We start from the raw sequence: 25,408 nt of genomic DNA, 5'->3' as shown, positions 1-25,408 counted from the left end.
CTCACTGGTGTTACTACATGTTAGGTAGCTGGTAATCTGCAAGTGATTAGTTACCCCCACCACTTTTTGCGGGTATACCAAAGGTATAAATAATCCTAAGTCGTCCAGAAGTCAAATTTCAGGATAAAAACATTCTTTGGAATCACGATACTCTATTTTTATACTTCCACGTACGCCATGACATTACTTTTACTATATCCGACCTTTAACTACGATGTAATTACTCCTACATCAATTATTCCAACCTCACCTTCACTTGATCGGATGTATCTTGTACAATTATTAAATAACATAAATTGAATTTATCGATTAATATGTTAAATACGTGCTCATCACGTAGTTATCTATTAGTAACGCAACCTAACCTCAAATTGAACATGCGCAGACAAGGTTAGCATCATTAGATTATTAATAAAAGAATTATTAATAAAAAATTAAAAATACGCACTGTACAGTTTTGAAATGAATAAAAATGAATAAAACGAACGGTAAAAGTCAATCATCCATTCCGAATTTGATTCTGGTTGGCCCTGACACTCTTTTTACTGCTTCACTGCACTTTAGTGACTTTTTCTTAGTTATTCACAACGTAAACAATGAAATTTTGAGAAATTAGGTAATATTTAACGCCAAATATTGAATATCAAACTTTTGTCCATGAATTCCATGGTTATAACAATTTTAAACTAATTTTAAACTAATTTTAACAACAATAGAGTCATTTTTATTATTTATTACCGGTGACAACAAAATATAATTTACTATTATTAGTATACCAACAAAAAAACAAAAAACGGTGTCAATTAATCCACTTTTTCGTTTTTTATTTTTGTTTTCTTGCCGTAAATTAACTTTAATTAACCAAAAAACTAGTTCTTTCATAATTTCGGTATTTAAATTAGTCATGTAGTTTAATTAAGCACACAATGCGTGCGCACGTGGTTCATGGTACGTCGTACAGCTCGAAAGTAATGGAAATGGAAACATGCACAACAGCCTTGTCCGACCTTGTAACAGTTCAACCCCAAACCACAAATACACCGAACACCAGTTTCAGTCTGATTTCATTTTCATTAAGTCGCGAGTCTTCCGATGCTCCACACACATGGTGTGGACGCTAACCATGGTGGTCAACATCGCGTTTGTTTGTGCTGTGATTATAAACTTTGCGAATTGTGATGATACACCTCCGCCAATATGGCAGACATTATCACTGTTCAACCCGGTTGAGAATTTCATCAGTGCGAACACACCAGCTGAAGAATCCAGTGATTTCGAAGAGTTTTATGATTTTATCATCATAGGAGCCGGAAGTGGAGGATCGGTCCTTGCTAATCGCCTTACAGAGAATACCAATTGGACTGTGTTGTTATTGGAAGCAGGTACCAATGAAAACTTCATCTCGGATATACCTTTAATGGCGGCTTTCCAAGCATCAACCCAATATAACTGGGGATATAAAAACGAACCACAACCAGGGGCTTGTTTAGGGTCTAAGGAGCAAAGGTGTAATGCTATCAGGGGTAAAGCATTAGGAGGTACCTCAGTGGTAAACTTTTTGATCTACACACGTGGTAACCCAGGAGATTACGATAGTTGGGCCCAGTTAGGTAACCCAGGTTGGTCCTATAATGAAATCCTTCCATATTTCATCAAATCAGAAGACTGTTCGGGTTGTAAGAACATAGATACAGATTACCATGGGTTTCAAGGTACCCTCAAGATAGAAAACCCTAGATTAAAGTCTCCTCTACTCAAAAAATTCCTCAGAGCCGGGCAGGAGTTGGGTTATGATATCACAGACCCCAATGGTCATCAACACATAGGGTTCTCCGAAGCGCAAGCCACCATGAACCGAGGGAGAAGATGTAGTGCCGCCAAAGCCTTTCTAAGTCCAGAAATACGTCAAAGACCCAATCTACAGATATCAACAAGGACCAGGGTGGTTAAAATCCTCTTTGATGACCAAAAACGGGCCACAGGAGTAGAAATAATCAAAAACCGACAGAAATTCATCATAAAAACAAGAAGAGAGGTTATATTATCAGCAGGTGCGTTCAATTCACCACAATTACTAATGCTATCAGGGATAGGCCCTGGACCACACCTGAAAACCCTCGGAATACCACCTATACAAGACCTCAAAGTAGGATACAACCTACAGGACCACATTTCATTCTCCCACTTGTTATTCTTGGTGAATGAAAGTATAACCGTCAGTGATACACTTGTACAGAACCCTCGCCACGTCCTGAATTACCTCCTCAATGGAGATGGACCTTATTCCATACCAGGAGGTGCTTTGGGTATAGGATTCCTCCAAAGTGGATATAACCACTTTGGGAAGGATTATCCTGATCTAGAATTGGTCCTGGGAGCAGGGGGATTAAACGGGGATACCATGGGTACCCTCAGGAGGTTATTAAGACTCCCTGAGGAAACCTATAGAAAAGTCTATTCTCCTGTGGTGAATATACCAGGATTTTCAATAGCTACGGTTATGTTGAGACCCAAAAGCATAGGTAGGGTTATGTTGAAGGACAAGAACCCTTTACACTGGCCCGCAATCCACGGGAATTATTTCTACGAAAGTGAAGATCTTGATGTTCTCATAGAAGGAATAAAGAAGGTATGGATGACTATGCATAATATTCTTTGACTTTGACCTTGAAATCATATTTAGAGTCTCCTTCATCGAGTAAAGCATGTTTTGGTAGTGTTACAACACTGAATGTTACTAAATTCGTAAAGTGGGTAAATTACACGATTAGAACGCGAAAGGTAACGCGTATCGCGCGCGTGTTGCAAGTTAAACTTGACTTGTTCTCGTTTTTTGTTATTACGCATATGCGAATGCTGACCAGTTCAAGAATTTTCTTGCGGCTCGCCTCTTGAGTGCTTAATCCAATCTGTACGCTTGTGTAATAACCCGAAATATTTATGTTCTCAGCATGCTTCGATTGGGAAATGATTACAACACGCTTGATTCGCTTGTGCACTCAGCGAAATATTAAATTTTATTGCATGCGGGACTCACCTGATATTAATTAATCGGATTTCGAATATTTTTGCATAATTTCCATTAAATTAACTTGCTTTCACATATTAACACAATTATTTCTCATTTGTAAACTGTAACACTGTGTTTTATTAAGTATTATTAAGTAATTTGTTAATAAATATCCGTTTCACATGTGTACACTGCACAAAACTGTCGCGAATGATATTTTTCTGTGTTTTGACATTCTGACCATATCAAGAAAGAGATTGTTTATCTCTATCGCAATATGCATCGTAAACATTCGACACAAACCCATGTTTATATTTATTATTTATATATTTCGTAATTTTAATTAAATCTATTTTCCAGGCAATAAAACTCGTGAATTCCGAGGCGTTCGATTTAATCAAAGAAGATTGGACTTACTACTGATAAATATGTGATAGTACAATGTATATTATTATTTTAATGATTAAAATTAGGTTATGTATGTTTGGTTGCATACAGTGTGAAAATAAAGTCTTTATCGTGATTATTTTTAACTGGATGAAACTTAATCGTATGTAAATGAAAGGTTTCCGATGTTTCTTTCAGTGTTTGATGTCTGTGGATTATTGTCATTAACTCTTTGTGCGTTTTTCACCCTTTTCCGTACATATAAACACCTGAAAGTCAATGACATGCCGAGTAAACCAAAGAAATCGATTGTCTGTTATTATTTATTGAGTGCTTCGCCCTTTTCACAGCGTTTTTCTAGTGTTTCTCAACCTCAACACTTTATTTAGTCTTCATCAGACCCGCGGTGAACTTCAGCATGATCACTGCGTGAATATTTAATCAAAAAACGTTTAAAACTTTACTTCAACAAGTAAACAATAAGAAATGATAACAAAAAGCGGCCTTATCGACTAAACATCTGGGTCACAAGTGTAGAAACTGTGCAAACTTCCCAATATTAACTTCAAACATTCAAGAAACGCGCTGATAATTGGTTATTTAGTGTAAAATGCGTTTTACCGTACTTTCTTTCCTGACTCTGAGTGGTTTTTTCATCAACTTAGTTTGATAAGCGCGCAATCTGATTGGAATCGAAATACGAGCCAGATCAACGTGGATTTATACAGATTAGTAAATGTAAATTGCATAATTTGACGGCGATAATAAAATTCATTGTTTTCATCGGCAGGTGAATTTAATGATCGTTGTCGGAGTAAAATGGAATGTCGACAGTTTCATTACGTGTCGTGATAATCGCACTTATCAATGCGATTTCATGTACATCCCGGACTCGAAAAAAGCGCCTATGTGTCGGAGGTATCTGGTATCAATATTGATTTAAAAACAATTATCAGCTACGTGTGACTTGTTTGTTTTTGTCAAGGAGGAATCAAAGCTGCGTTTATGATGAGTAATTGCATCGAAGGCGCATTTTGCATGAACTGCCGCGTGCAAATGTAAAACTCCAGTCCGATTGAACTGGAGGGATGGTTTGAAATGTGCAACAGCTAATAAATAGAATTTACGTTTGTGTTGTTTATGTTTTGTACATTTGCTGGCTCAATTATTGTAAAAATTTTAAAAAGATTTAGGTTTTTGAGACTGTAGGCACTATTGCCATTAAAGTTGGCGCAGTTACTGTAGACTAAAGTAACCTCAAATGCTTCAGATTAACGCGTGTTTAACATAATTCTATCAATAAATCTATAAACGAGATAAAGACGTTACTTTCATTGCAATTACTATGACTTATTTTGTAATCTGCGCCTAGTTTATACGTCTGATGATTTGCAACTGAAATATTTAGCAAAAAACTTGAAATTTTAAGGTTAAACAAGTAAAACTTACTTTTTCGCTATTAACTTTCCTCTCTGATCGTATTTTAATAAATCAGGCACTGTGTAATAAATACGTTATTTCTCTCGCCTTAACTTTGACTTATTTTGTTATCTGCGCCCAGTTTATACGTGAGATAACTTGAAACTGAAATATTTAGCAAAAAACTTGAACTTTTACGGTTAAACAAGTAAAACTTACTTTTTCGCCGTAAACTTTGCTCTTTCCTCGTAATTTAATGAATCAAGCACTGTATAAATGTCAAAACTCCATGTTCAATGTATGTAGCAGTTAATAAATTATAATTTACGTTTATATTTATGTCTTGTACATTGCTGGCTCAATTACTCTAAACTTGTGCGTTTTTCTAACTGTAGGCAACCCACCACACAGTCATGCAGTTAGTGTAGACTAAAGTAACCTCAAATGCTTCAGATTAAGGCGTGTTAAACATAATTCTATCAATAAATACAAAAACAATGTAAAACGCTGTTTCTATTGCAAAAACTATGACTTGTTTTGCTTTTACGTCTAAACACAACTTACGACTGAAATATTTTTGATTAATCTTGAACTTTTACGGTTAAACAAGTAAAACTTACTTTTTCGCCGTAAACTTTGCTCTTTCCTCGTAATTTAATGAATCAAGCACTGTATAAATGTCAAAACTCCATGTTCAATGTACGTAGCAGTAAATAAATTATAATTTACGTTTATATTTATATCTTGTACATTGCTGGCTCAATTACTCTAAACTTGTGCGTTTCTCTAACTGTAGGCAACCCACCATACACTCATGCTCTTACTGTAGACTATAATAACCATAAAACTAACATTCTACGCATGTAAAACTTAATTAAATCAATAAAAATATAAACGTGCTGAATAACAACGCTATAACTTGCATCTCTTGATAATTTCGCAATCGACTCGTAGCAGAAATATCCCCGCATGACAACGAATCCAATCCCGATTTGCATAAACAAATCGAGTTTATACAGTCGACGCGTCCCTCCAGGTCCGGACTCGTAATACATTCACCTTTGTGTCGACAAAGCGAACCGATTTTACTCGGACTATAACAGTTATTTCCATATTGATGATACTGTGTTTTGCATTGACAACGACCACGCACGCATTCCGAATGTTGGAAATACTCCTGACATTGTGATTCCTGCGTGCAAGCATCGAATAATTTATCAGCGGCTTTCAAACAGTAACGTTCGTCCGTTTCAAGGACATAACCAACTCTACAGGTGCATGTCACTCTACAAACTGCATTCATTGACAGACATGCGTCATCATTCTTACATTCTTCGCCTAATCTACGCACAACAACACATTTCCCAGCTGAATTCGGTGCTTGTTTTAATCCGCATGTACAACGTCCATTTGTGCAGAAAACTTTATCACTCGGATGGTTTGGGATACAATTATCATCAGATAGACATGTTTCATTAAGTCCTAGAATGTATTAACCTCAATAAACTGTCAAAAACATAACCAAAGTTGATATCTACTTACTTGATGTAGAAAAACATGAATTTTTACTTTTGACGAAATGCGCGTGTGGCATACAGTTACATTTCTTTCTTTCATCACATTCGGCGTGTTTCCCGAGTGCTAATTCACATTGTTCATCGTAGGTACATTCAGAATCAACACTAGCAGCAGCTGTCCAAAAATAAATCAAAATAAAACGTTTTGAAGGTTAAAAAATTAAAAGGTTAAATTTTAAGGTTAAAACATACGTGTGACACAATCAAATGACTGTCGACTACGAATAATAATAAATCCTTCTTCACATTTACACAAGCCATTCGTCGTTGCACTGTTGCCATCGCAATAACTATGACTTATCTTGCAATCTGCGTCTAGTTTACACGTCTGGTAACTTACAACTGAAATATTAGGTTAGAATACGTTAAAATAGGTTAAAAATAAAAATTTTAAGGTTAAATATAGAAAACTTACTTTTTCTGGCTAAACTTTGATCTTGTTGTGCATAAACACATATTGTTTGAGTAATTATTAACAATATGAACAACATTTTAAGATATTTTGAGTTTTTTTCGTTAAATATCTCATATTCCATTGTATTTTCCACAAAACTGTCTGTTGCTAACACATAATTACATAAAAATACACAAAATTTATGTTTTTACTTTATTTTTGGTGTTTTTTACAGTTAGAAACGTAAATTTTTGTTTTAGAAGTAAAATTTCGTCGATAGTTTGCGTATGCAGTCACACGCACTTGTTCGGTGATTGCTTAAACCTCCAAACACGTAACTGGTGAAAACGTAGAGATAAGAAATGATAACGATAGGTGGGTAATGACTAATGTGTGTGTATTATCACAGCACACATCCTAAATTGCGTTCATGAACGAGTGAAACATAAATTCTTAGAAAATGACAGATTGGGTATATTTATTGATATAAATCGAGCAATATGAGATTAAAATCGTTACTAATTGAACATTTGGAGTATTAATAAAGATGAAAACCATGGAAACAGGTAAAAACCGTGATTATATGTTGAAATTCCTAAAAATTTATAAATTATTAATAAAAAAAATAAATTATTCAATGAATATTGATTAATATTTAACGTACCATCATTAAATCCATTTGGAATTAATGGTGCGATGCATTTATTCTTCAAAACACTGAAAATATGCTTTGCTTGGCAGTGACATGTGCGATTGATGCAAATGGCGTCCGGTCCCAGCGTGTGTTGACATTGAATGTCACTATCACATTTTGACAGATACGTCACGCTGATTTCGTAGCATTCCTTCTGATATGCGGAATATCCATCGATGCAATCACAGGTTTTGTTTGTGTTGCATTTTGTGTGTTCCACTTCACAATCGGAGTCTTTTTGACAAACATAACCTATACCTATGACAAAAAATTAATTAAAATAAAATATCTATATTCTGAATAAATAAAAATGAATTGCTGTTCGTTAGTCTCGCTAAAACTCGAGAACGGCTGAACCGATTTATCTTATCTTGGTCTTGAGTTATTCGTGGAGGTCTAGGGAAGGTTTAAAAGGTGAGAAAAATTCGAATAATTGCCGGGAAAATCCTCAAAACAGCTCTTTTCTATAGAATAAAATTTGACATTGAGATTCAATCATAGTTATAGTTAAATAGTTGAATTCGAGATGGCGCGCTGAAGTGCATTATTGACAAAACTTTATATGCATAATTTCTTTAAATTAAAATTGCTAATCTTATTGATAGAATTGACTCTTACTACGAGTATGTCTAGAACAAGAGAGTAAAAACGAATTACATTTTTATTAAACACTGCCGGAACAAAGTCGCGGGCAACAGCTAGTTTATTGATAAGATGAATGAAAATAGTTACCATTTAATTCTTTGCATTGTGTCTTGTCTCCTTGTTCCAAATCTACGCCGAAACCAGCAAAACAATCACATCTGCCAGCTCTACACGCGGTTTGTGGAAAGTTGCATTGAATGTCTTCCACGCATGCGTCGCCAATCTCTTTAGCTTCTATAAAATTAAAACAAAACTTAATATTTATACAAAAATTGATAAAATTCTTTTACCAATTAAACATTTCCTTTTATTGTAAGATGAAACCGTGTGATTCGCACATGTGCACAGGTTTTCTTCACAAACAGCGCCATTAATGTTGCATTCTTCGTTAAAATAGCACCGCCCGTCTAAAATGGTCACCACACGCATTTCCGGTGCGTTTATACGCGAATCTTGCATGATAAACTCGCAATAATTATCGACACACGCCGAGGACACATCGTTCTCGCTGCTTCTTAAGTGGTTCATATTACATTCGCGTTCGGAAACGCATGGAATATCGGTTTTTGTGCGTTTTTCACCCGTTGCACAAGCAAATGCAAAGATTAACATTAAAATTATACGAATAAATTGCGCAGACATTTTAAATAATTTACAGATTACAGACTACAGACTAAATTAAACAGGACAAATGGTGCACTTGGTGCATAAAACGTGACTGAAGATCACAACGTGTTTTTGATAAGAAGAAAGATTTGGATTGTTATTTTGCAGCAGATTTGTGATAATAACCGGATAGGTAGTGACATCTTGCGGAGTAAAGATGAACTTGGAGTAGTGTTGTATAGATGGCAATACCATGCACTTTTGAGAGTTAATATTGCATTGTTATTTAGAAGTTATTTCTGTTGCTGTTGAATGTTCAAGGATGTTTCATGGTGTTTACTGCTTCTTTCCACGAATAATTCGCCATTTCGTTGATGTAAACATTGGTGATATGATATTTACGTTGGTTATTCACAAAATTTACTTTTTTGCTGTTTAAACATACTGAACATGCAAAATTCAACTAAAAACTAAGAAAAAACATGTTTTCAGTTAATTCTAAAGATAATTTATGATTTTAAACCTTCAATTTACTTACTTTTTAAACAAAACCGTGGTTTTTAACTCCAAAACATACTTTTTACCTTTTTACATCATATAAACATGATAAACAGTCAAAAAACGCCATAAAACAAACAAAATTATAATTATTAGCTCAAAAAATACCTACTTTTTTAATAAAATATTAATTCTAACGTTGGTTAACCTCAAAAATTTGCTTTTTAGTCAATATCAAATCATTTTAAGTTCTGTAGTGCCATCTGGCGGCCTAAAACAAAAACAAAAAATAATATAGTATAGATGGCAATACAATGCACTTTCCCCAGTTAATATTCCTCACTCCTAGTGTCATCCACTCATCCAGTCGAGTGCTCCACGACGTTTTATGACGCTTGTTGCTTCTCCCCGCAAACAATTCGCCACTCCACCGCTTTAAACACTGGTGAGTACATTAAACAAACCTCATACCAATTCAAAACCACAAAACTAATCATATCCGGTGTGTTATTCTCTTCCAACACTCTCCAACAGCATAATTCAGCGGTATTCGTGCATTGCCAGCCCAGGAGAAGCTGCGCAAAGGCCGCGCCCAGGTGCAGTGTGCCGTGTTGAGTGTGATTTTCGCGCGTGTGACTTGTGAAATTCGCCACCATAGGCCTCTCGGACACGGCGTTGATGGACATGGTGATCTCAAATTTACAGCAACAGCGCGCTGTGACGGAGCAGCTGCGCCGCGAGGCCGCCATCAAGCGCATGCTCGTCTCGCAGGCGGTCGCCGACATCGTCAAGTTCATCAACGAACACGAGCAGGATGACTGCCTCCTGCACGGCTTCACCAGCCAGCGGATTAATCCATTCCGCGAGAAGAGCTCCTGCACCCTCATCTAAACCACACCACCAGCATCATCTCTACACGCACACAAACACATAAACATAGAATAATTGTGCTTTCATTGTTACTTGAAAATGTTACACTTTGCTTCTGTTCAACGAAAAAGAAAAGAAATCATCATTCAGATCATGTAGTCAGTGTTTAATTGTTGCTGCAGTCAGATACAAGTGTGTCGATGTTCAAATCTCTATCAGGGTCCCTTCAATAATCGATGTGATCATAGATGCAGTTGCTATGTTTGTAATTTCTTCGATTCTTGTATTCTTTTGATTGTTTGTTAACTTATTAAGCAAAAAGATGAACATATCATTGGAGTTCAGCTGTATCTTTTGGTATATGTCAGTCAGATGGAGCAGAATTGTATGGTTTAATTAAATGATAACAAAGTCGATTTGATTAATGTACACAAGTGGGTGTTTCATGTATGTCTGTAATAAAAAAAACAATGTATGACTAAATATATGTGACAATATTTTATATATGTTTCTGTGTTGGTTATTTGATTAAAATTACTCTGTGGATGTTTTTTGAGTTGATATTTTGGTCAGTTTAAAGTTTTGAGTGTTAAAACTGTGTTTTTTATGAGTAATTATTACTTTTTAGTGTAAATTGAGGAAATAAATGTTTAATTTTGATGTTTTAACCTCAAACTCACATTTTTTGAGTTTTTCTTGCATTTAAACAAGAAAAACTTCCAAAATACAAGTTGAAACAAAGAAAAAACGTGTTTTTAGACAAGTTTCAATAGAATTTATGTTTTCTAGCTTCAAAACAACTTGCTTTTTGAATAAAACTATGATTTTAACGTCGATTAACCTCAAAACTCACTTTTTAACATTTTACATCCTTTAAACATAAGAAACAAGCAAAATACAACTTAAACCAATGAAAAACCATAGTTTTAATCAATGGTGAATAGAATTTATGATTTCTGTGGCTAGAAGTACTTACTTTTCAAGTAAAATTGTGATTTTAACATTGGTTAACCTCAACATTCACTTTTTTGCTGTTTTATGTCATTTAAGCATAATAACAATGCAAAATACAACTTGAAACAAAGAAAAAACATGGTTTAAGACAGTTTTATGTAAAATTTATGATTCTAGCCATAAATGTACTTACTTTTTGAGTAAAACAGTTATTTTAGCGTTTGTTAACCTCCAAACTCAATATTTATCATTTTTAAACATTTAAACATGAGAATCATCATTTAACAATGAAAAACATCAAAAAACAACTCAAAACAAACAAAAAACATGCTTTAAGTCAATTTTAAGTTAAATTGATGATTTCTAGCCCTAAATAGACTTACTTTTTGAGTAAAACAGTTATTTTAACGTTAGTTAACCTCCAAACTCAATATTTATCATTTTTGAACATTTAAACACGAAAAACAACCAAAAAACAACTTGAAACAAAGAAAAACAAAGTTTTAACCAATTATAACTAAAATTTAAGATTTCTGCACGTAAAAACACCTACTGTTTCAATAAAGCACTGATTTTAACGTTGATTAACCACAAAAATAACTTCTTTTACATTTTTACATCACTTAAACACGAAAAACAACCAAAAAACAACTTGAAACAAAGAAAAAACATGTTTTTACTCAATTGTAACCAAAATTTAACATTTTTACCGTTAAAAATACTTATTTTTTCCATAAAACAACAATTTCAACGATGATTAACCTCAAAATCACAATATAACCTAAAACATATACAAATCCCACTTGATTACAATTACAATATTATTTTATTGTGTCATCTGTATATACACCATCACTACTCATCTTTACAATTCGTTTTGTTTATGTTTTCTTTATACATTGATACAAAATCCACTTTCAGTTACATTCATCGCAATGCTTCCTCTTCCCATCCCACTATATTGACCTAAAGATACTTATTACAATAATCAATTCAATGACGATCGAGATTAGTTAATCAACGTGTAATGTGTTATTTATTCAATGTTTATCACAGCTATAGGCATGCACACGTGTAATGGTATCGTGTTTATGTGTGTAACTACTCAATGCAGGGATGACATTCTGGGTGATATTACGATATATATTTATATATAGAATATAATTGTTTATGCGGTAAGAAATTCCATACAGCGCAATCGAAATGATATCGTTTCATATTACGTATGACGTTCAACTAGAAGCGTTTTTCGAGGAATGTGCAGTCACGAATGAATATTTCAACGAATTGTGCATGCGGGCACTGATTAAACTTTTATCAAAGTGTCAGACACACCCAAAACAAGTCTCGCTTGTTATCCGCTCGCGTTTTACTCATCTTAAAACACGAAATGCAATTATTCAATTGGTTGGTGTGTAAATTTAGAACAAGATGGACGGTGCTTGTTTACATGCAGTGCTTTTTAATTAGAAAATCCAGGGAGTGAAATTCGTGTGTTTCAATCACCTTGAACCTTTTCCTTTCAATTTTCTTTTTACGTGGTGACCTTTGACGTGCGGGTTCGTGCTGTTTTCTTTTTGTGTCTATCTCGAAATGTTTTTGTGAGTGGCAGTTCATTTTCAGCTGTAAACTACGCCAAACATAAAACAGCGAACAAATCATAGATAATACGTGCAGGGACGACTTAATCCTCTTTCGGATGAATAAATAACGTGGATTGTGACACAAGAGATGAAAAATGAGGTTATGAGCTTACAATACACTAAATCAATCAATAAATGTACATTTGTCTTCAAATATATGTTTAAAAGCTGTTTTTCTAGGTTATGTTTGGTTTAGTATTCGTTTTGGGATTGATTTTGATGTTATAACCTCAAAATTCAATTCTTTTGCTTGTTTTACATGAAAAACAACTTAGGACTATGAAAACATGTTTTAGCCACTTTTAAGTAAAATTTAAGAGTTTTAAGCTTAAAAGTACTTGATTTTTAAATAAAACTGTGATTTTAACGTTGGTTAACCTCAAAATTCACATTTCACCCTTATAAACATGATAAACATGCAAAATTCAACTTAAAACAAACAAAAACGTGTTTCAAAGCAATTTTAAACTAAATTTAAGATTTCCAGCCTTAAAACTACTTATTTCCACAGTAATACTGTGATTTAAACGTCTAATAACCTCAAAATTCACATTTTTCACCACGTTCAGTTAAAATCTACCACGTTTCGTGTTACCAAACATAAAACACTGAACAAATCATACATAATACATGCATAAATCACTTAATCCTCTCCCAGATGAATAAATAACGCAAAACATGACAAAACAAATGAAAATGAGGTTATGAGCTTACAATACACTAAATCAATCAATAAATGCACATTTGTCTTCAAATACATGTTTAGAAGCTGTTTTGATAGGTTATGTGTGGTTTAGTATTCGTTTTGTGATTGATTTTGATGTTATAACCTCAAAATTCAATTCTTTTGTTTGTTTTACATGAAAAACCAACTTATAACTATGCAAAACATGTTTTTAGTAAGTTTTAAGTAAAATTTATGATTTCTAGCCTTAAAAAGTACTTGATTTTTAAATAAAATTGTGGATTTTAACGTTGGTTAATATCAAAATTCACATTTTTACCCTTTTTACATCATTTAAACATAATAAAACATGCGAAATTCAACTTAAAACAAACAAAAACAAGTTTTTAGTCCCTTTTAACTAAAATTTAAGATTTCCAGCCTTTAAACCACTTATTTCAGTAATACTGTGATTTAAACGTCTAATAACCTCAAAATTCACATTTTTCACCACGTTCAGTTGAAATCTACCACGTTCCGTTTTCCCAAACATAAAACACTGAACACATCGTACATAATAAATGCATAAATCTCTTAATCCTCTCCCAGATGAATAAATAACACAAAACATGACAAAACAGATGAAAAATGAGGTTATATCATGCTTATAACACAATAAACCAATCAATGACTGCACATTCCTCGTCAAATACATATTTAAACTCCGCTTTTCTAGGTTATGTCTCGTTTCCTATTCGCATCCTATCTAATTCGGCATTTCGTACGACTCTGAAGCGCTAACAATAATCATATCAGTGCTAGTGTTTGTGGTGGTTGTCCTTTACAATAGATATAATATTTATATAAAGATATACATGTACAATAAAAGACTCAATAATTCAAAAGATCCAATTCGATAAAAATTCAAAATCGATGGCCGTATCCCACACAATTCGCCAACCCTCATCATCTACCGCCTTCCAGCCGTTGTGATTAACGCTATTAATATTAATTAGATATTTAAGGGCAGGGTTTGGAGGTATTGTGGAGTGTTTTTGCTTTGACTCTGACCACGCATTTAAAAATCGCCTACGTTTAACGCTATTATTATCATCGATAAAACGTTTTGGTGTTTCGTTCGTAACTTTTAAACATCATAACTCGTTACTGATTCAATCTTAAATAAGCGAATATATCATAAGACCACGGCAACCAAACACACACGCATAATTGTGTTTTAGTCAACTTATTGAGCAATCGGATCAAGTCTTAAGTCAAAATCTATCATAACGTGTTGATTTAATTGAAAACGTAACCTGTCTCCTACTTGTTCTTATCATCTGTATCGGTCAATTCCTTTCTTACGCTTTAATCAGTCTTGTGCAGCGAGTAGTTCTCGTTGTTTTGATTCTCAATCGTCTCCTTCTGATTCTGGAATATTTTCAGCAAGTCCATCGCCTCTTTAGCCTGGCGTTTCTCGATGAGATAACGCCCGGATGCCTCCTTGAGCTGCTCGAGGAAGACCTTGTCGGGGAAGTGGAGGTCAGCGAATGAGTCCGGGTCCATATCGCTGAGGAGTTCAAGTTCCGGCCCGCCGAGTAGTGACACATGGCAGAGATTGTGTTTTATCTTATCGACTAGACCGGCTAGTTCAGGCCCACCTTTACCATCGTCCAGTTCATCGAAGGATAATCGACATGGCGGCACTGGTGGCGACCATTTTTCTTCGCTGCGCAGCACCATGAGACTCGTGTGCGGTTCCAGAGTGGCGAAGTATTCGTCGTCGTCGATTTCTGTGCCGTCGGCTTCAAGAACCTGGAAATTTAAGCGTGGAAAACGTGAGAAATTGTTGTGTAGAATATGCGATGTACATTGAAGATATTCTCTTGAGTGTCGTAACTTTAAAATATTAAATTCCCTAATGTAGGCAACTTTCCAACCACCACTAACGGCAGAGTTGAGAGATTTTGAGGTTAACTTACATTAATACAGATTAAATTTAACTAAAAACAAAGAAAAACGTTTATATTAAATAGAATTTAATGATTTTACTCTTAAAACTACTTACTTTTTATATAAACCTCTGATTTTAACACTGGTTAACCTCAAAATTCACTTTTTTTCTCGTTTTGTGACTGTGCACAGTCATAAATTTAAAATATCAAATTCCCTAACGTAGGCAACTTTCCACACACCACAAACGTCATAGTCTGGTGATTTTAAAGGTTAGTTGGTATTAATACAGATTATCCCCAGAAGAAATACGAAATTTATGGTTAGAAAAGTTAAAATAATTGCCGTGAGTAAGCACAATAAGAAAGGAATTACGCGAAGTGAAGTCATGCTCGCAACGCAAACGACCGGACCAGTGAGCAGCAAGGGTACGAGGTAATTCTACACGTCGAAATATATTACGTTCGTGGAACCAGCAGGGATGTAGTCGTGTACAGCGGCGGCCATAAATGTTTTCCTGCCGTTATTATTCCGCCGTAAGTTATTGTTATTAGTAAACGTTTTCCAAGGCTCGGACACGTGCCGCAATGTATATCTTATCAAGGTCAAAGTTTATTACTGTATTTTCACTGGGATAAACAAGTAATTGGATGGAAATTAACAAAAAAAGAAGAAAACATCGAATTATAACCTCAAATAAATATTAGGATGTCAAAAGTCATCGTGGCTGTCATTTTTTAAGTCAGATAAAGTAGAAATCTGTAAAAAGTAAGTTTTAACCTCACAATCAGTAAATTTAAAGGTAAAAGTGTCAAAATTATAATGGATGTCATTTTTTGAGCCAGGTTATGTTTTATCTCTACGTTTTTTGCTCCTAAAAGTATCTATAATAGTAAAAATCGGAAAATTCAATTTCCCAAGCGAAGTTTATGACCCACTGTAATGATAGTAATCTGTTGGAGAAAAGATTTTATAAAGTCATGTCATTTTTCATTGGTGGCAGCCATTCTAACCTCACAAAACCGACGCAGACGACAAACACAGCACCAAAGTGGGTGAGTAAAGTGGATGATCCAATAATATTTCGTTATTCTTCCACATCCCGCACGAAAATATTTGTTTTCCGAAAATGTTTAACATTGAAATATTTGCGTTCCGTGAAATTGTGTTTGAAGGGAAAACTCTTCGCCCACACACGCACCGTATTTGTTTATTCAGTGAATAATTAATTACACGTGGGTCGTCGTTTCGACGTGAAAAACATGCATAAAAACGATTTTTCCATTAGCGCGTTAATATTTCATCATCATTAGGCAGCTTCTTTCACGGCGCGGTGGAAATCTGCGTGCATTTTTTAAATGCCATGAAAAGGGTTGACCGCCAAGGTTGCGGTGTGGGTTTTGGAAAGAGTGACGCTGTTGAAATATGGCGCTCGGTCATTTGGAAACAAGCTTTTCGTTTTCATCACGTCGGGTTTTTCGCTTTTCTCTAGCGTTTAGTGTTACATGGTTTCCTCATCACGGCGTTACGTGATCATGTATGAGGGGAGAAAATTGTGAAAAGGGCTCTTTTTGAGGAGTATAAGGCAAGCATTTCTCAAGATTCATACTTAACCTTATTATAGTTATTAACAGCTGCGATAGAGTTTTAGTAAAATGTTAAAATGTCAAGAAAAATGTAGAAAAAGATGAAAATTTAGGAAGAAAATTTATTTTTGATAAAATTATGTTGAAAAACAAAGAAAATCTTAGGAAAAGTGTGAAAACATGAGAAAAATGTTAAAAAACAACAAAAAACAGAAAAAAAAAAATGTATTTTTTGGTAAGATTATGTCGAATAACAACAAAAAATTAAGAAAATTTGTTAAAAACTCAGATAAAATGAATAAAGAGGGAAAAAGTAGAGAAAAACTGTATTTTTTGATAAAATTATGTCAAATAGAAACAAATTTTATAGAAAAAATATTTAAAAAATCACAAAAAGCAACAAAAATCAAAGAAAAAATAAAACATTCGATAAAATTGTGTCACAAATCAACAAAAATAGAAACTACAGTATTTTTCGATAAGATTATATCAAATAAAAAGTTTAACTTAAGAAATAAAAAGGATTTTTTTTGATAAAATCTTGACGAATAACAACAAAATTAAGAAAAGTGATTAAAACTCAAGTAAAATGAATAAAACGATAAAAATTGAGAAAAACTGTATTTTCACAGTAAAAATTATGTCCTTAAAAAGTTTTAAAGAGAAAATATAAAAACAGTATTTTTTGATAAAATTATGTCAAATAGCAACAAATTTTATAGAAAAAATATTTAAAAAATCACAAAAAGCAACAAAAATCAAAGAAAAAATAAAACTTTCGATAAAATTGTGTCACAAATCAACAAAAAATAGAGAAAAACAGTATTTTTCGATAAGATTATGTCAAATAAAAGTTTAACTTAAGAAATAAAGGATTTTCTGATAAAATCTTGAAGAATAACAACAAAAAATTAAGAAAATTGATTAAAAACTCAAGTAAAAGGAATAAAAACGAAAAAAATTGAGAAAAACTGCATTTTCTGATAAAATTTTGTCGAAAAACATAAAAGTTTTAAAGAGAAAATATAAAAACAGTATTTTTTGATAAAATTATGTCAAATAACAACAAATTTTATAGAAAAAGTATTTAAAAAATCAGAAAAACTGTCAAAAAATAACAAAAATTACAGAAATAAGGAATTTTTGATAAAATCATGACAAATAACAACAAAAAATGCGAAAAAGACAAAAATTAACGAAGAAAAATGAGTTTATGATAAAATTATGTCGTATAACAACAAAAAATTTAATAAAAACTAAGAATATGAAGAAAACAAGCAGAAAACCAAAGTAAATTGAGCGAATAATTACACTAAGACACAATATACACTAAAATAACATAATTTTAAACCTTGAATTGTCTTTAAAAAATATTTATCTTCGTTAATTGGACACTGTGCAAATTTCTACATAAAACAAACGTCCAATTATAAACTTATTCAATTCCAAAACAATATTCTCGTACTCGTATTTTACCCACTCAAATTTATATAATCAAATTACACTGTTGATTATATTCTCTCTACTCTGACGATAATTGATTACTCTAATGAGAATTTAATGACACTATAGGCAACCAACAATACGCATCAAACAAAGCGTCTCTTAATACTCGCGCGGCAACCTACTTAAGTCATAATTTAACCTTGATTACTGTTTACTTATATACTTACAACAGTAACATCGCCTTCAATGTCCAGCTTCTCCAACACCTTGGCGGTGAGCTCCTCGAGCGTGGTGGCAACCACACCTTTGCGTGTCTCGCGCGACGAGTCGGTGATTTTGAAGGGATTGCCGCCCCCTTGTTGCGCCGCCGTCGCCGTCGTCTGGTCGTTGCCCTCGTCGTCCATTTTTAGCGCGCGCGCGTGTATTGAACAGTATTTTTTGATAAAATTATAAATAGCAAATAAATTATAGAAAAATATTTAAAAATCACAAAAAGCAACAAAACGCAAGAAAATAAAATTTGATAAAATTGTGTCACAAATCAACAAAAATTAGAGAAAAACAGTATTTTTCGATAAGATTATGTCAAATAAAAGTTTAACTTAAGAAATAAAGAATTTTTTGATAAAATCTTGACGAATAACAACAAAAAATTAAGAAAATTGATTAAAAACTCACGTAAAATGAATAAAAACGAAAAAAACTGAGAAAAACTGTATTTTCTGATAAAATTATGTCGAAAAACATAAAAGTTTTAAAGAGAAAATATAAAAACAGTATTTTTTGATAAAATTATGTCAAATAACAACAAATTTTATAGAAAAAGTATTAAAAAATCAGAAAAACGTTTAAAAAATAACAAAAATTACAGAAATAAAGCTTTTCTTGATATAATCACAGAGAATCATAACGGAAAATACGAAAAAAGACAAAAATTAAAGAAGAAAAATAAGTTTTTCATATCATATTATCGCAAAACAAGAAAAAATTGCATAAAAACTAAGAATATTAAGAATACAAGAAGAAACATAAAGTAAATTGAGCGAATAATTACACTAAGACACAATTTATACTAAAATAACATAATTTTAAACCTTGAATTGTCTTTAAAAAATATTTATCTTCGTTAATTGGACACTGTGCAAATTTCCTCACAAAACAAACGTCCAATTATAAACTTATTCAATTCCAAAACAATATACTCGTACTCGTATTTTACCCACTCAAATTTATATAATCAAATTACACTCTTGATTATATTCTCTCTACAACTCGACACTATATGCAACCAACAATACGCATCAAACAAAGCGATGCAGAGAGTCGCCGTCAACCTACTTAAGTCATAATTTAACCTTGATTACTGTTTACTTATGTACTTACAACAGTAACATCGCCTTCAATGTCCAGCTTCTCAACACCTTGGCGGTGAGCTCCTCGAGCGTGGTGGCAACCACACCTTTCCGCGTCTCGCGCGACGAGTCGGTGATTTTGAAGGGATTGCCGCCCCTTGTTGCGCCGCCGTCGCCGTCGTCTGGTCGTTGCCCTCGTCGTCCATTTTAGCGCGCGCGCGTGTATTGAACACTAAACCAATACTGCGAACCGAAACTATTACACGGCGTGAGTGTGGAAGGTCAGCGGGAATATAAACTCTACAAACACACAGCTGTAGTAACGGAACACATAACACTCTCTGACAACAAAACAATCACGCGCATTGTTTTGATTTTAGATTGGAAATGCGATTATTATGTAATTAAATTTTATGCGAAGAGGTTTTGAGGTTATTTGTGGGTTGTATGGGTATGGTAAGAGTAGATAATGTGTCGTAACTGAGGAGCAGGAGTGTTTGGAAGAGCGTCGGAGCTCGGCGATGGCTACCGACTGACTGGATAGAGTGGAAAGCGAAAAGAGTATCAGGGATGTTGGCCGAGGGATACTACCCTTGAACCCCGCAGTGGCGTTGGCGTCGGGGACGGGAATAGTGGGAATGTTCGCGTTCCCTTCTCTGCGAATGGTTTCACGTTCAATTCGCAGGAATATTGCAAAGTTTGAAGTTTTAGGGGACATAATACTCGTAGGTAACCTTAAATTACTTTTGGAGAGAAAAATAGGGTTTTGGACAGGTTTCATGAAATTTTAAGTTGAATTGCGTTAAAATTGGTGATTTTGGGTTGAAAGTATCATTTTGCCATAATTTCTAAAATAATAATCATACTTTTATCAAATTTGTACTAAAATATAAAAATTAATAACTTTATGGTCTTTTGGGAAGTTTTATAAAATTTTCACTGGAACTGCAGGAAAATTGCAGTTTTTGTTGAAATTTTTACGTTTTTGCTAAAATTAGAAAAATAGCAAATTTTAAGCAAAATATTGAATTTTTGCTATAATTTCTAAACTAATAGTCTTATCTTTATAAAATTTGTACTAAAATATAAATAATTAATAACTCTATCGATTTTTGTAAAGTTTTCTCCAAAATTGTTATTGAAATTGAGGCAAAATAGAAAAACAGATTTAAGGTTAAAAGTGCCATTTTGATAATAACTTCTAAACCAATAGTCAAATCTTAATCAAATTTGTACCAAAATGCAAATAATCAATAACACTATTATCTTTTATTAACTTTTTTTCAAAAAATTCACTTAAACTGCAGTAAAATTGCTGTTTTTAATGAAATTTGTACTGTTTTTCGCAAAAAATGCGAAAAAAGATCAAATTTTAAGCAAAATTCAATTATTTTGACATTATTTCATGAAAAACAGTTATTTTAAAACATTTTACATTTGACATATCAAATTCTACTAATTTATATCTCTGCTTGTTGTTTAGACACGTGTGAAATTGTGGTTTTAGCTTAGTTTCTGGCCGGTTGGAGAAATTGCCAGACGCACAACTCGCAGACATTATCGATTTTGTCGCGCTTCGGATACCGCTCGGAAATTTCACCCAAAATATCCACAATGCCTAAAATGTCTAAAATTCACTAACAACAATCCTGCCATATTCCGTTATCTTGACAATGTCCTACCACAACTTAAATTATATTCACACATTCAAAACATAACACACAAAATTAATCATCATCATCAAAGTCATTTGAAGGTCGTCTGCCACTTCCACGAGTAGTCTAGACTGTTTTTTATTATTCTGTATTATTCCACATCTAAAAACATTAAATTTAGTGGTTTAGGGATAAAAGCACAAAGCTCACAATGAATATTTCAACATTTTAAAGTAAATTCGGCTTAAAACTTGTTTATTTAACAAATATCTAATACAATTACGTATATTCGTGACTCGGGCAGTGAGTAAGCTTACTTCTCCGCGTAGATAATGTCGTAGACACTTCGTGGCAGATGATAAGCGATAAAAGCTTCGATTTTTTTCCTGGCGCGTGACAGGCGTGTATCTTGGCAGCGGGAAGGTCCTCGTTGTTGCATCGACAAGTGAACGTAACACTTGAGTCAAATCAGCATCCTAAATAGATGAAAATATCGGTTATGTAGGGTTATGTATATTGGGTTGCCTATATTAACATATACATACAGGTGATTTAGTGTACTTTTCCAAACTGCGCACGGCACGCTCGAAATAATCCTCGCCGTAAATTTGTTTCTGTTCCTGCGACATCTGTCCCCACATATCCCTCGCTTGCTCCCAGAGGTCTTCATCACTCAACCAACTACTTCCGGAAGTGAATTCGCCGGGAGCAACCACAACGACATCCACTCCTTTCGAACGTAGTTCTAACCTCAAACATTCCGCCTGTGCTTCGATGGCCGCTAGTAAAGAACAATGAATTCCTCGAACAGGGATGTGATTTTTGATAAACCGGAAGACATGAAGACGATACGACCACGTGCACGGCGTAATAATGGCAACATGAGTTGATTAACACGTGTGGCTCCCATTAGGTTAACTTCGGTTGCTTTACGAATAACCTAAAAATATTTTTTTATAAAATGTTTTTTTTTTAAATAATTTTTTGATTACTTGTTGTGGTATCCATTCGATTTCACCGAGAGCAACCCACTGTGCACAGTGTACGACCGCCCATAGACCCGGAGCGCCATCTGGTAGATTTTCCACGGCGTGTAGCGACGCTGACAGGATTTGAGTTTCTTGTGATACGTCCAGTTGCAGGACGTGGAGGCGCGCGGAAGAGTCCTCCTTTAAATCATCGGCGAAAGGACTGTTGGCGTTCTGGAATCCTGCGAACACTGTGAAGCCTTGTTCGTCTAGATACCGCGCGAGGGCGTAACCAATGCGAGAATCACAACCCGTGAGTAAAATTGCTTTTCCTGCTGCTGTAACCTATCAAAATAGAAAATATTTTTTGATAAATGTTTATTTTGTTACATTTTGATGGTGATATTAATCAAAAAATTATGTTTTTTCTGGGTATTACGCATAATTTAATTACGGAATTAATTTTATATTTACCGAATAAAAGTTGCGCGAAGTTTGCTGATTAAACAAAGTGATAAATGAATTACTTTTCGCTCGCTCGCTGCGGCGATGAAACACATTGATATGCGGAGCGCGCGCGCGAGCTTATATCGCGTGTTAATTACGCTGTTTTTCGGTACGAGTATGAAAATGACGCTTCCAAGAATTACAAATGTTATAGTTCATCTCTGAGCACACATCACCTTGCGCCACAACTGTCAATTAATTATTAACAAATGACATTTATTGGATGAATAACAATTACAGTCATTTTCGCATCAGAATTCGAAATAGAAATTAAATATGGAAATTCAATAAAACCGCGCCGATGGAAAATTTAATAAGAGCCAATCGAGCGGCAGTAATCAAATGCCATTGCCAATATTGCGCGCCGTTTTTCCAATCGGCTGGCGCGCGGAAATATTTGTTTCCAGTTGCGGCGGTTCTGAGACGCTTTGAATTGGGTGGGATTTTTAAATATGCTGCGAATAAATAAATAAATATCAATATTGGTTTGTTGCTGGGGTGGCGCGTGGAGCTTTAATATTTTCCGACACACACTTCGTCAACTTTGACCTTCGCCGGCGGAATAATGTTGATAATGCCTAATGAGTCGTAAGGACCCGGGAGACTATAGCGAAAATGTATCCTCTTCAGCGTGCAAACTGTTTAACATTATATTTACGAGTAGATACCTATTTTGATAAATGTGGGAATGTTGGGTGTGTGCAAACAACAGTGGAATAATATTTAATGGAAGGTTTTATGGAAATTTGTACTTGAATTGCGTTGAAATTAAGAGAAAATTGAATTTTTACAAAAATTACATTTTTCGCTATAATTTCTAAATTAATAGTCATATTATTATCAAATTTATATTAAAATATAAATAATTATTTACTTTATTGATAATTATAATTTTTTTTGAAAGTTTTTACTTGCAATGCATAAAAATTGCTAGTTTTTGACAAAAATTTACATTTTTTGCAAAAAAGTAGAAAATTACATTTTTGGCTATAATTTCTAAATTAATAGTCACATCTTTATCAAATTTGTACCAAAATATAAATAATTATTTACTTTATTGATAATCATAATTTTTTTTTAAAAATTTTTACTTGAAATGCAAAAAATTGCGAGTTTTTGACAAAAATTTACATTTTTTTGCAAAAAAGTTGAAAATTACATTTTTGGCTATAATTTCTAAAGTAATAGTCATATCTTTATCAAATTTATACCAAAACATAAATAATTATTTACTTTATTGATAATCATAATTTTTTTTTCAAAAGTTTTACTTGAAATGCAAAAAATTGCGAATTTTTGACAAAAATTTTGATTTTTGTTGCAAAAAAGAAGAAAATTACATTTTTGGCTATAATTTCTTAACTAATAATCACACTTTTATCAAATTTGTACCAAAATATAAATAATTAAGGCCTTTATCATGTCTTGCAAACGCATTCTCAAAATTTTTACTTAAAATGCAAAAAAATTGCAATTTTCTTCACGAATTTTACGCTTTTTTCACGAAAAATGGCAAATTTTATTTAGAAAAAGTCATTTTTTGCCACAACATCTAAACCAATAATCACATCTTTATCAAATTTGTACCAAAATATAAATAATTAAAACCTTTATCATCTATTGTAAACGCATTCCCAAAATTTTTTCATAAAATGAAAGAATTTTGCAATTTTTTTCAAGAATTTTACGTTTTTTTCACTAAAAATAGCAAATTTTATTTAGAAAATGTCATTTTTTGCCATAACATCTAAACCAATAATCACATCTTTACCAAATTTGTACCAAAATATTAACAATTAACAACTTAACCCCTTATCGTTAACGTTTTCCAAAAATTTTCACCAAAAATAGATGAAAACTTCAAATTTTCCCAAAAATTTTATTTTTTTCTCTAAAATCCTGTAAAAATCAAGTTTACCTTAAGATTATGATAGCATAACACCCCTCCAATGGTAGCCAAAGTAAACCAGATGAATAAGGTCATCGTGGTCACCTGCGAAATGTGCAGGGTGTTGAGCACAGTGCTGAGAATAATCGCGGCTGCATGACAGAAAATAACCGGCAGCAGGCACCGGTCGACCATATCCCAAGGCACCTCGCGCTGCTGTTCTTTGCCGATGCCGCCCAGCCCAACACCTGCATGCGACACGCCGAGCGACGAACGGCGGCGGCGTGCCGCCGCATCTCCGCCCGTCTTGGGCAGCGCGATCGCCGGCAGCGATTTCAGAGACGCACGGCGTTTAAACGGCCCGCTCATTTTTCTACTTTCGCACTATCGATTAAATAATAACTCGCGATAAACTAAAATTAAGATGCGCGTCGCGACGCTCTCAGAATGCGACTGGATGGCGCACCGCTGGCGTTTCGGCAGTTATTTGCGTCACTCCGCGCCGAATGCACGGATGGCACTTTGGATAAATAGAGAATTTAAAATTGGCTGCGGTTGAAAATTTTTGGGCGAAAACGGGAGCACAATCCGCTATTTATACATTTTGCCTATTCACGCGGGATGCTGCAATATGCTTTGGAAAGTATAAGGGACTTGAATTTTTTATAGATTATTTACAAATTTTGCGATTT

The 25,408-nt window shown here is 33.9% G+C and overlaps 5 protein-coding genes and 1 long non-coding RNA gene across 7 annotated transcripts; 3 read left to right on the top strand and 3 right to left on the bottom strand.

Annotated features, from left to right (window-relative positions):
• Positions 1 to 986: 986 nt before the first annotated feature.
• LOC135790714 (glucose dehydrogenase [FAD, quinone]-like) lies at positions 987 to 3,433 on the top strand. Its single transcript, XM_065300984.1, has 2 exons — positions 987 to 2,629; positions 3,371 to 3,433. Exons 1-2 carry the CDS (start codon positions 1,106 to 1,108, stop codon positions 3,431 to 3,433), a joined length of 1,587 nt encoding a protein of 528 aa, XP_065157056.1. The 5' UTR covers positions 987 to 1,105.
• Positions 3,434 to 5,534: 2,101 nt separating this feature from the next.
• Positions 5,535 to 8,853, bottom strand: LOC135790725 (prion-like-(Q/N-rich) domain-bearing protein 25). Of its 2 annotated transcripts, XM_065300990.1 has the most exons (7): positions 8,417 to 8,853; positions 8,214 to 8,360; positions 7,452 to 7,739; positions 6,809 to 7,382; positions 6,586 to 6,735; positions 6,359 to 6,508; positions 5,535 to 6,298 (listed from the first exon to the last, which is right to left on the bottom strand). In XM_065300990.1, the coding sequence occupies exons 4-7, from the start codon at positions 6,927 to 6,929 to the stop codon at positions 5,691 to 5,693; spliced, it is 1,029 nt and encodes a 342-aa protein (XP_065157062.1). In that variant the 5' UTR covers positions 6,930 to 7,382; positions 7,452 to 7,739; positions 8,214 to 8,360; positions 8,417 to 8,853; the 3' UTR covers positions 5,535 to 5,690. The 2 variants fall into 2 exon arrangements, with proteins under 2 accessions (XP_065157062.1, XP_065157063.1); XM_065300991.1 differs by lacking the exons at positions 5,535 to 6,298; positions 6,359 to 6,508; positions 6,586 to 6,735 and having other exon boundaries at positions 7,238 to 7,382; positions 8,417 to 8,848.
• Positions 8,854 to 9,550: 697 nt separating this feature from the next.
• On the top strand, positions 9,551 to 10,606 carry LOC135790726 (guanine nucleotide-binding protein subunit gamma-1-like). Its single transcript, XM_065300992.1, has 2 exons — positions 9,551 to 9,675; positions 9,765 to 10,606. The coding sequence occupies exon 2, from the start codon at positions 9,909 to 9,911 to the stop codon at positions 10,119 to 10,121; it is 213 nt and encodes a 70-aa protein (XP_065157064.1). The 5' UTR covers positions 9,551 to 9,675; positions 9,765 to 9,908; the 3' UTR covers positions 10,122 to 10,606.
• Positions 10,607 to 14,195: 3,589 nt separating this feature from the next.
• On the bottom strand, positions 14,196 to 18,770 carry LOC135791441 (DNA fragmentation factor subunit alpha-like). Its single transcript, XM_065301858.1, has 2 exons — positions 18,574 to 18,770; positions 14,196 to 15,176 (listed from the first exon to the last, which is right to left on the bottom strand). The coding sequence occupies exons 1-2, from the start codon at positions 18,748 to 18,750 to the stop codon at positions 14,730 to 14,732; spliced, it is 624 nt and encodes a 207-aa protein (XP_065157930.1). The 5' UTR covers positions 18,751 to 18,770; the 3' UTR covers positions 14,196 to 14,729.
• On the top strand, positions 15,503 to 17,008 carry LOC135791442 (uncharacterized). The gene is made up of 3 exons (XR_010548044.1): positions 15,503 to 15,850; positions 15,919 to 16,082; positions 16,160 to 17,008. It is a non-coding gene; the product is annotated as an uncharacterized lncRNA (long non-coding RNA).
• A 2,821-nt stretch (positions 18,771 to 21,591) lies between the features above and the next one.
• LOC135791439 (D-beta-hydroxybutyrate dehydrogenase, mitochondrial-like) lies at positions 21,592 to 25,260 on the bottom strand. The gene is given in 6 exon segments (XM_065301855.1): positions 21,592 to 21,735; positions 21,737 to 21,829; positions 21,899 to 22,167; positions 22,170 to 22,293; positions 22,346 to 22,666; positions 24,747 to 25,260. Coding segments are annotated over 6 exon segments (1,215 nt in total). The 5' UTR covers positions 25,086 to 25,260; the 3' UTR covers positions 21,592 to 21,666.
• Between the last annotated feature and the right edge of the window lie 148 nt (positions 25,261 to 25,408).

This window comes from Atheta coriaria, unplaced genomic scaffold (genome assembly GCF_025399875.1).
Source record: "Atheta coriaria isolate IRGN ID8LTWV9N9 unplaced genomic scaffold, Caltech_Dcor_3.1 hic_scaffold_4_pilon, whole genome shotgun sequence".
Classification (NCBI taxonomy): domain Eukaryota; kingdom Metazoa; phylum Arthropoda; class Insecta; order Coleoptera; family Staphylinidae; genus Dalotia; species Dalotia coriaria.
The sequence above is the reverse complement of the archived record's forward strand: the minus strand, read 5'-3'. Positions and strand labels throughout refer to the sequence as shown.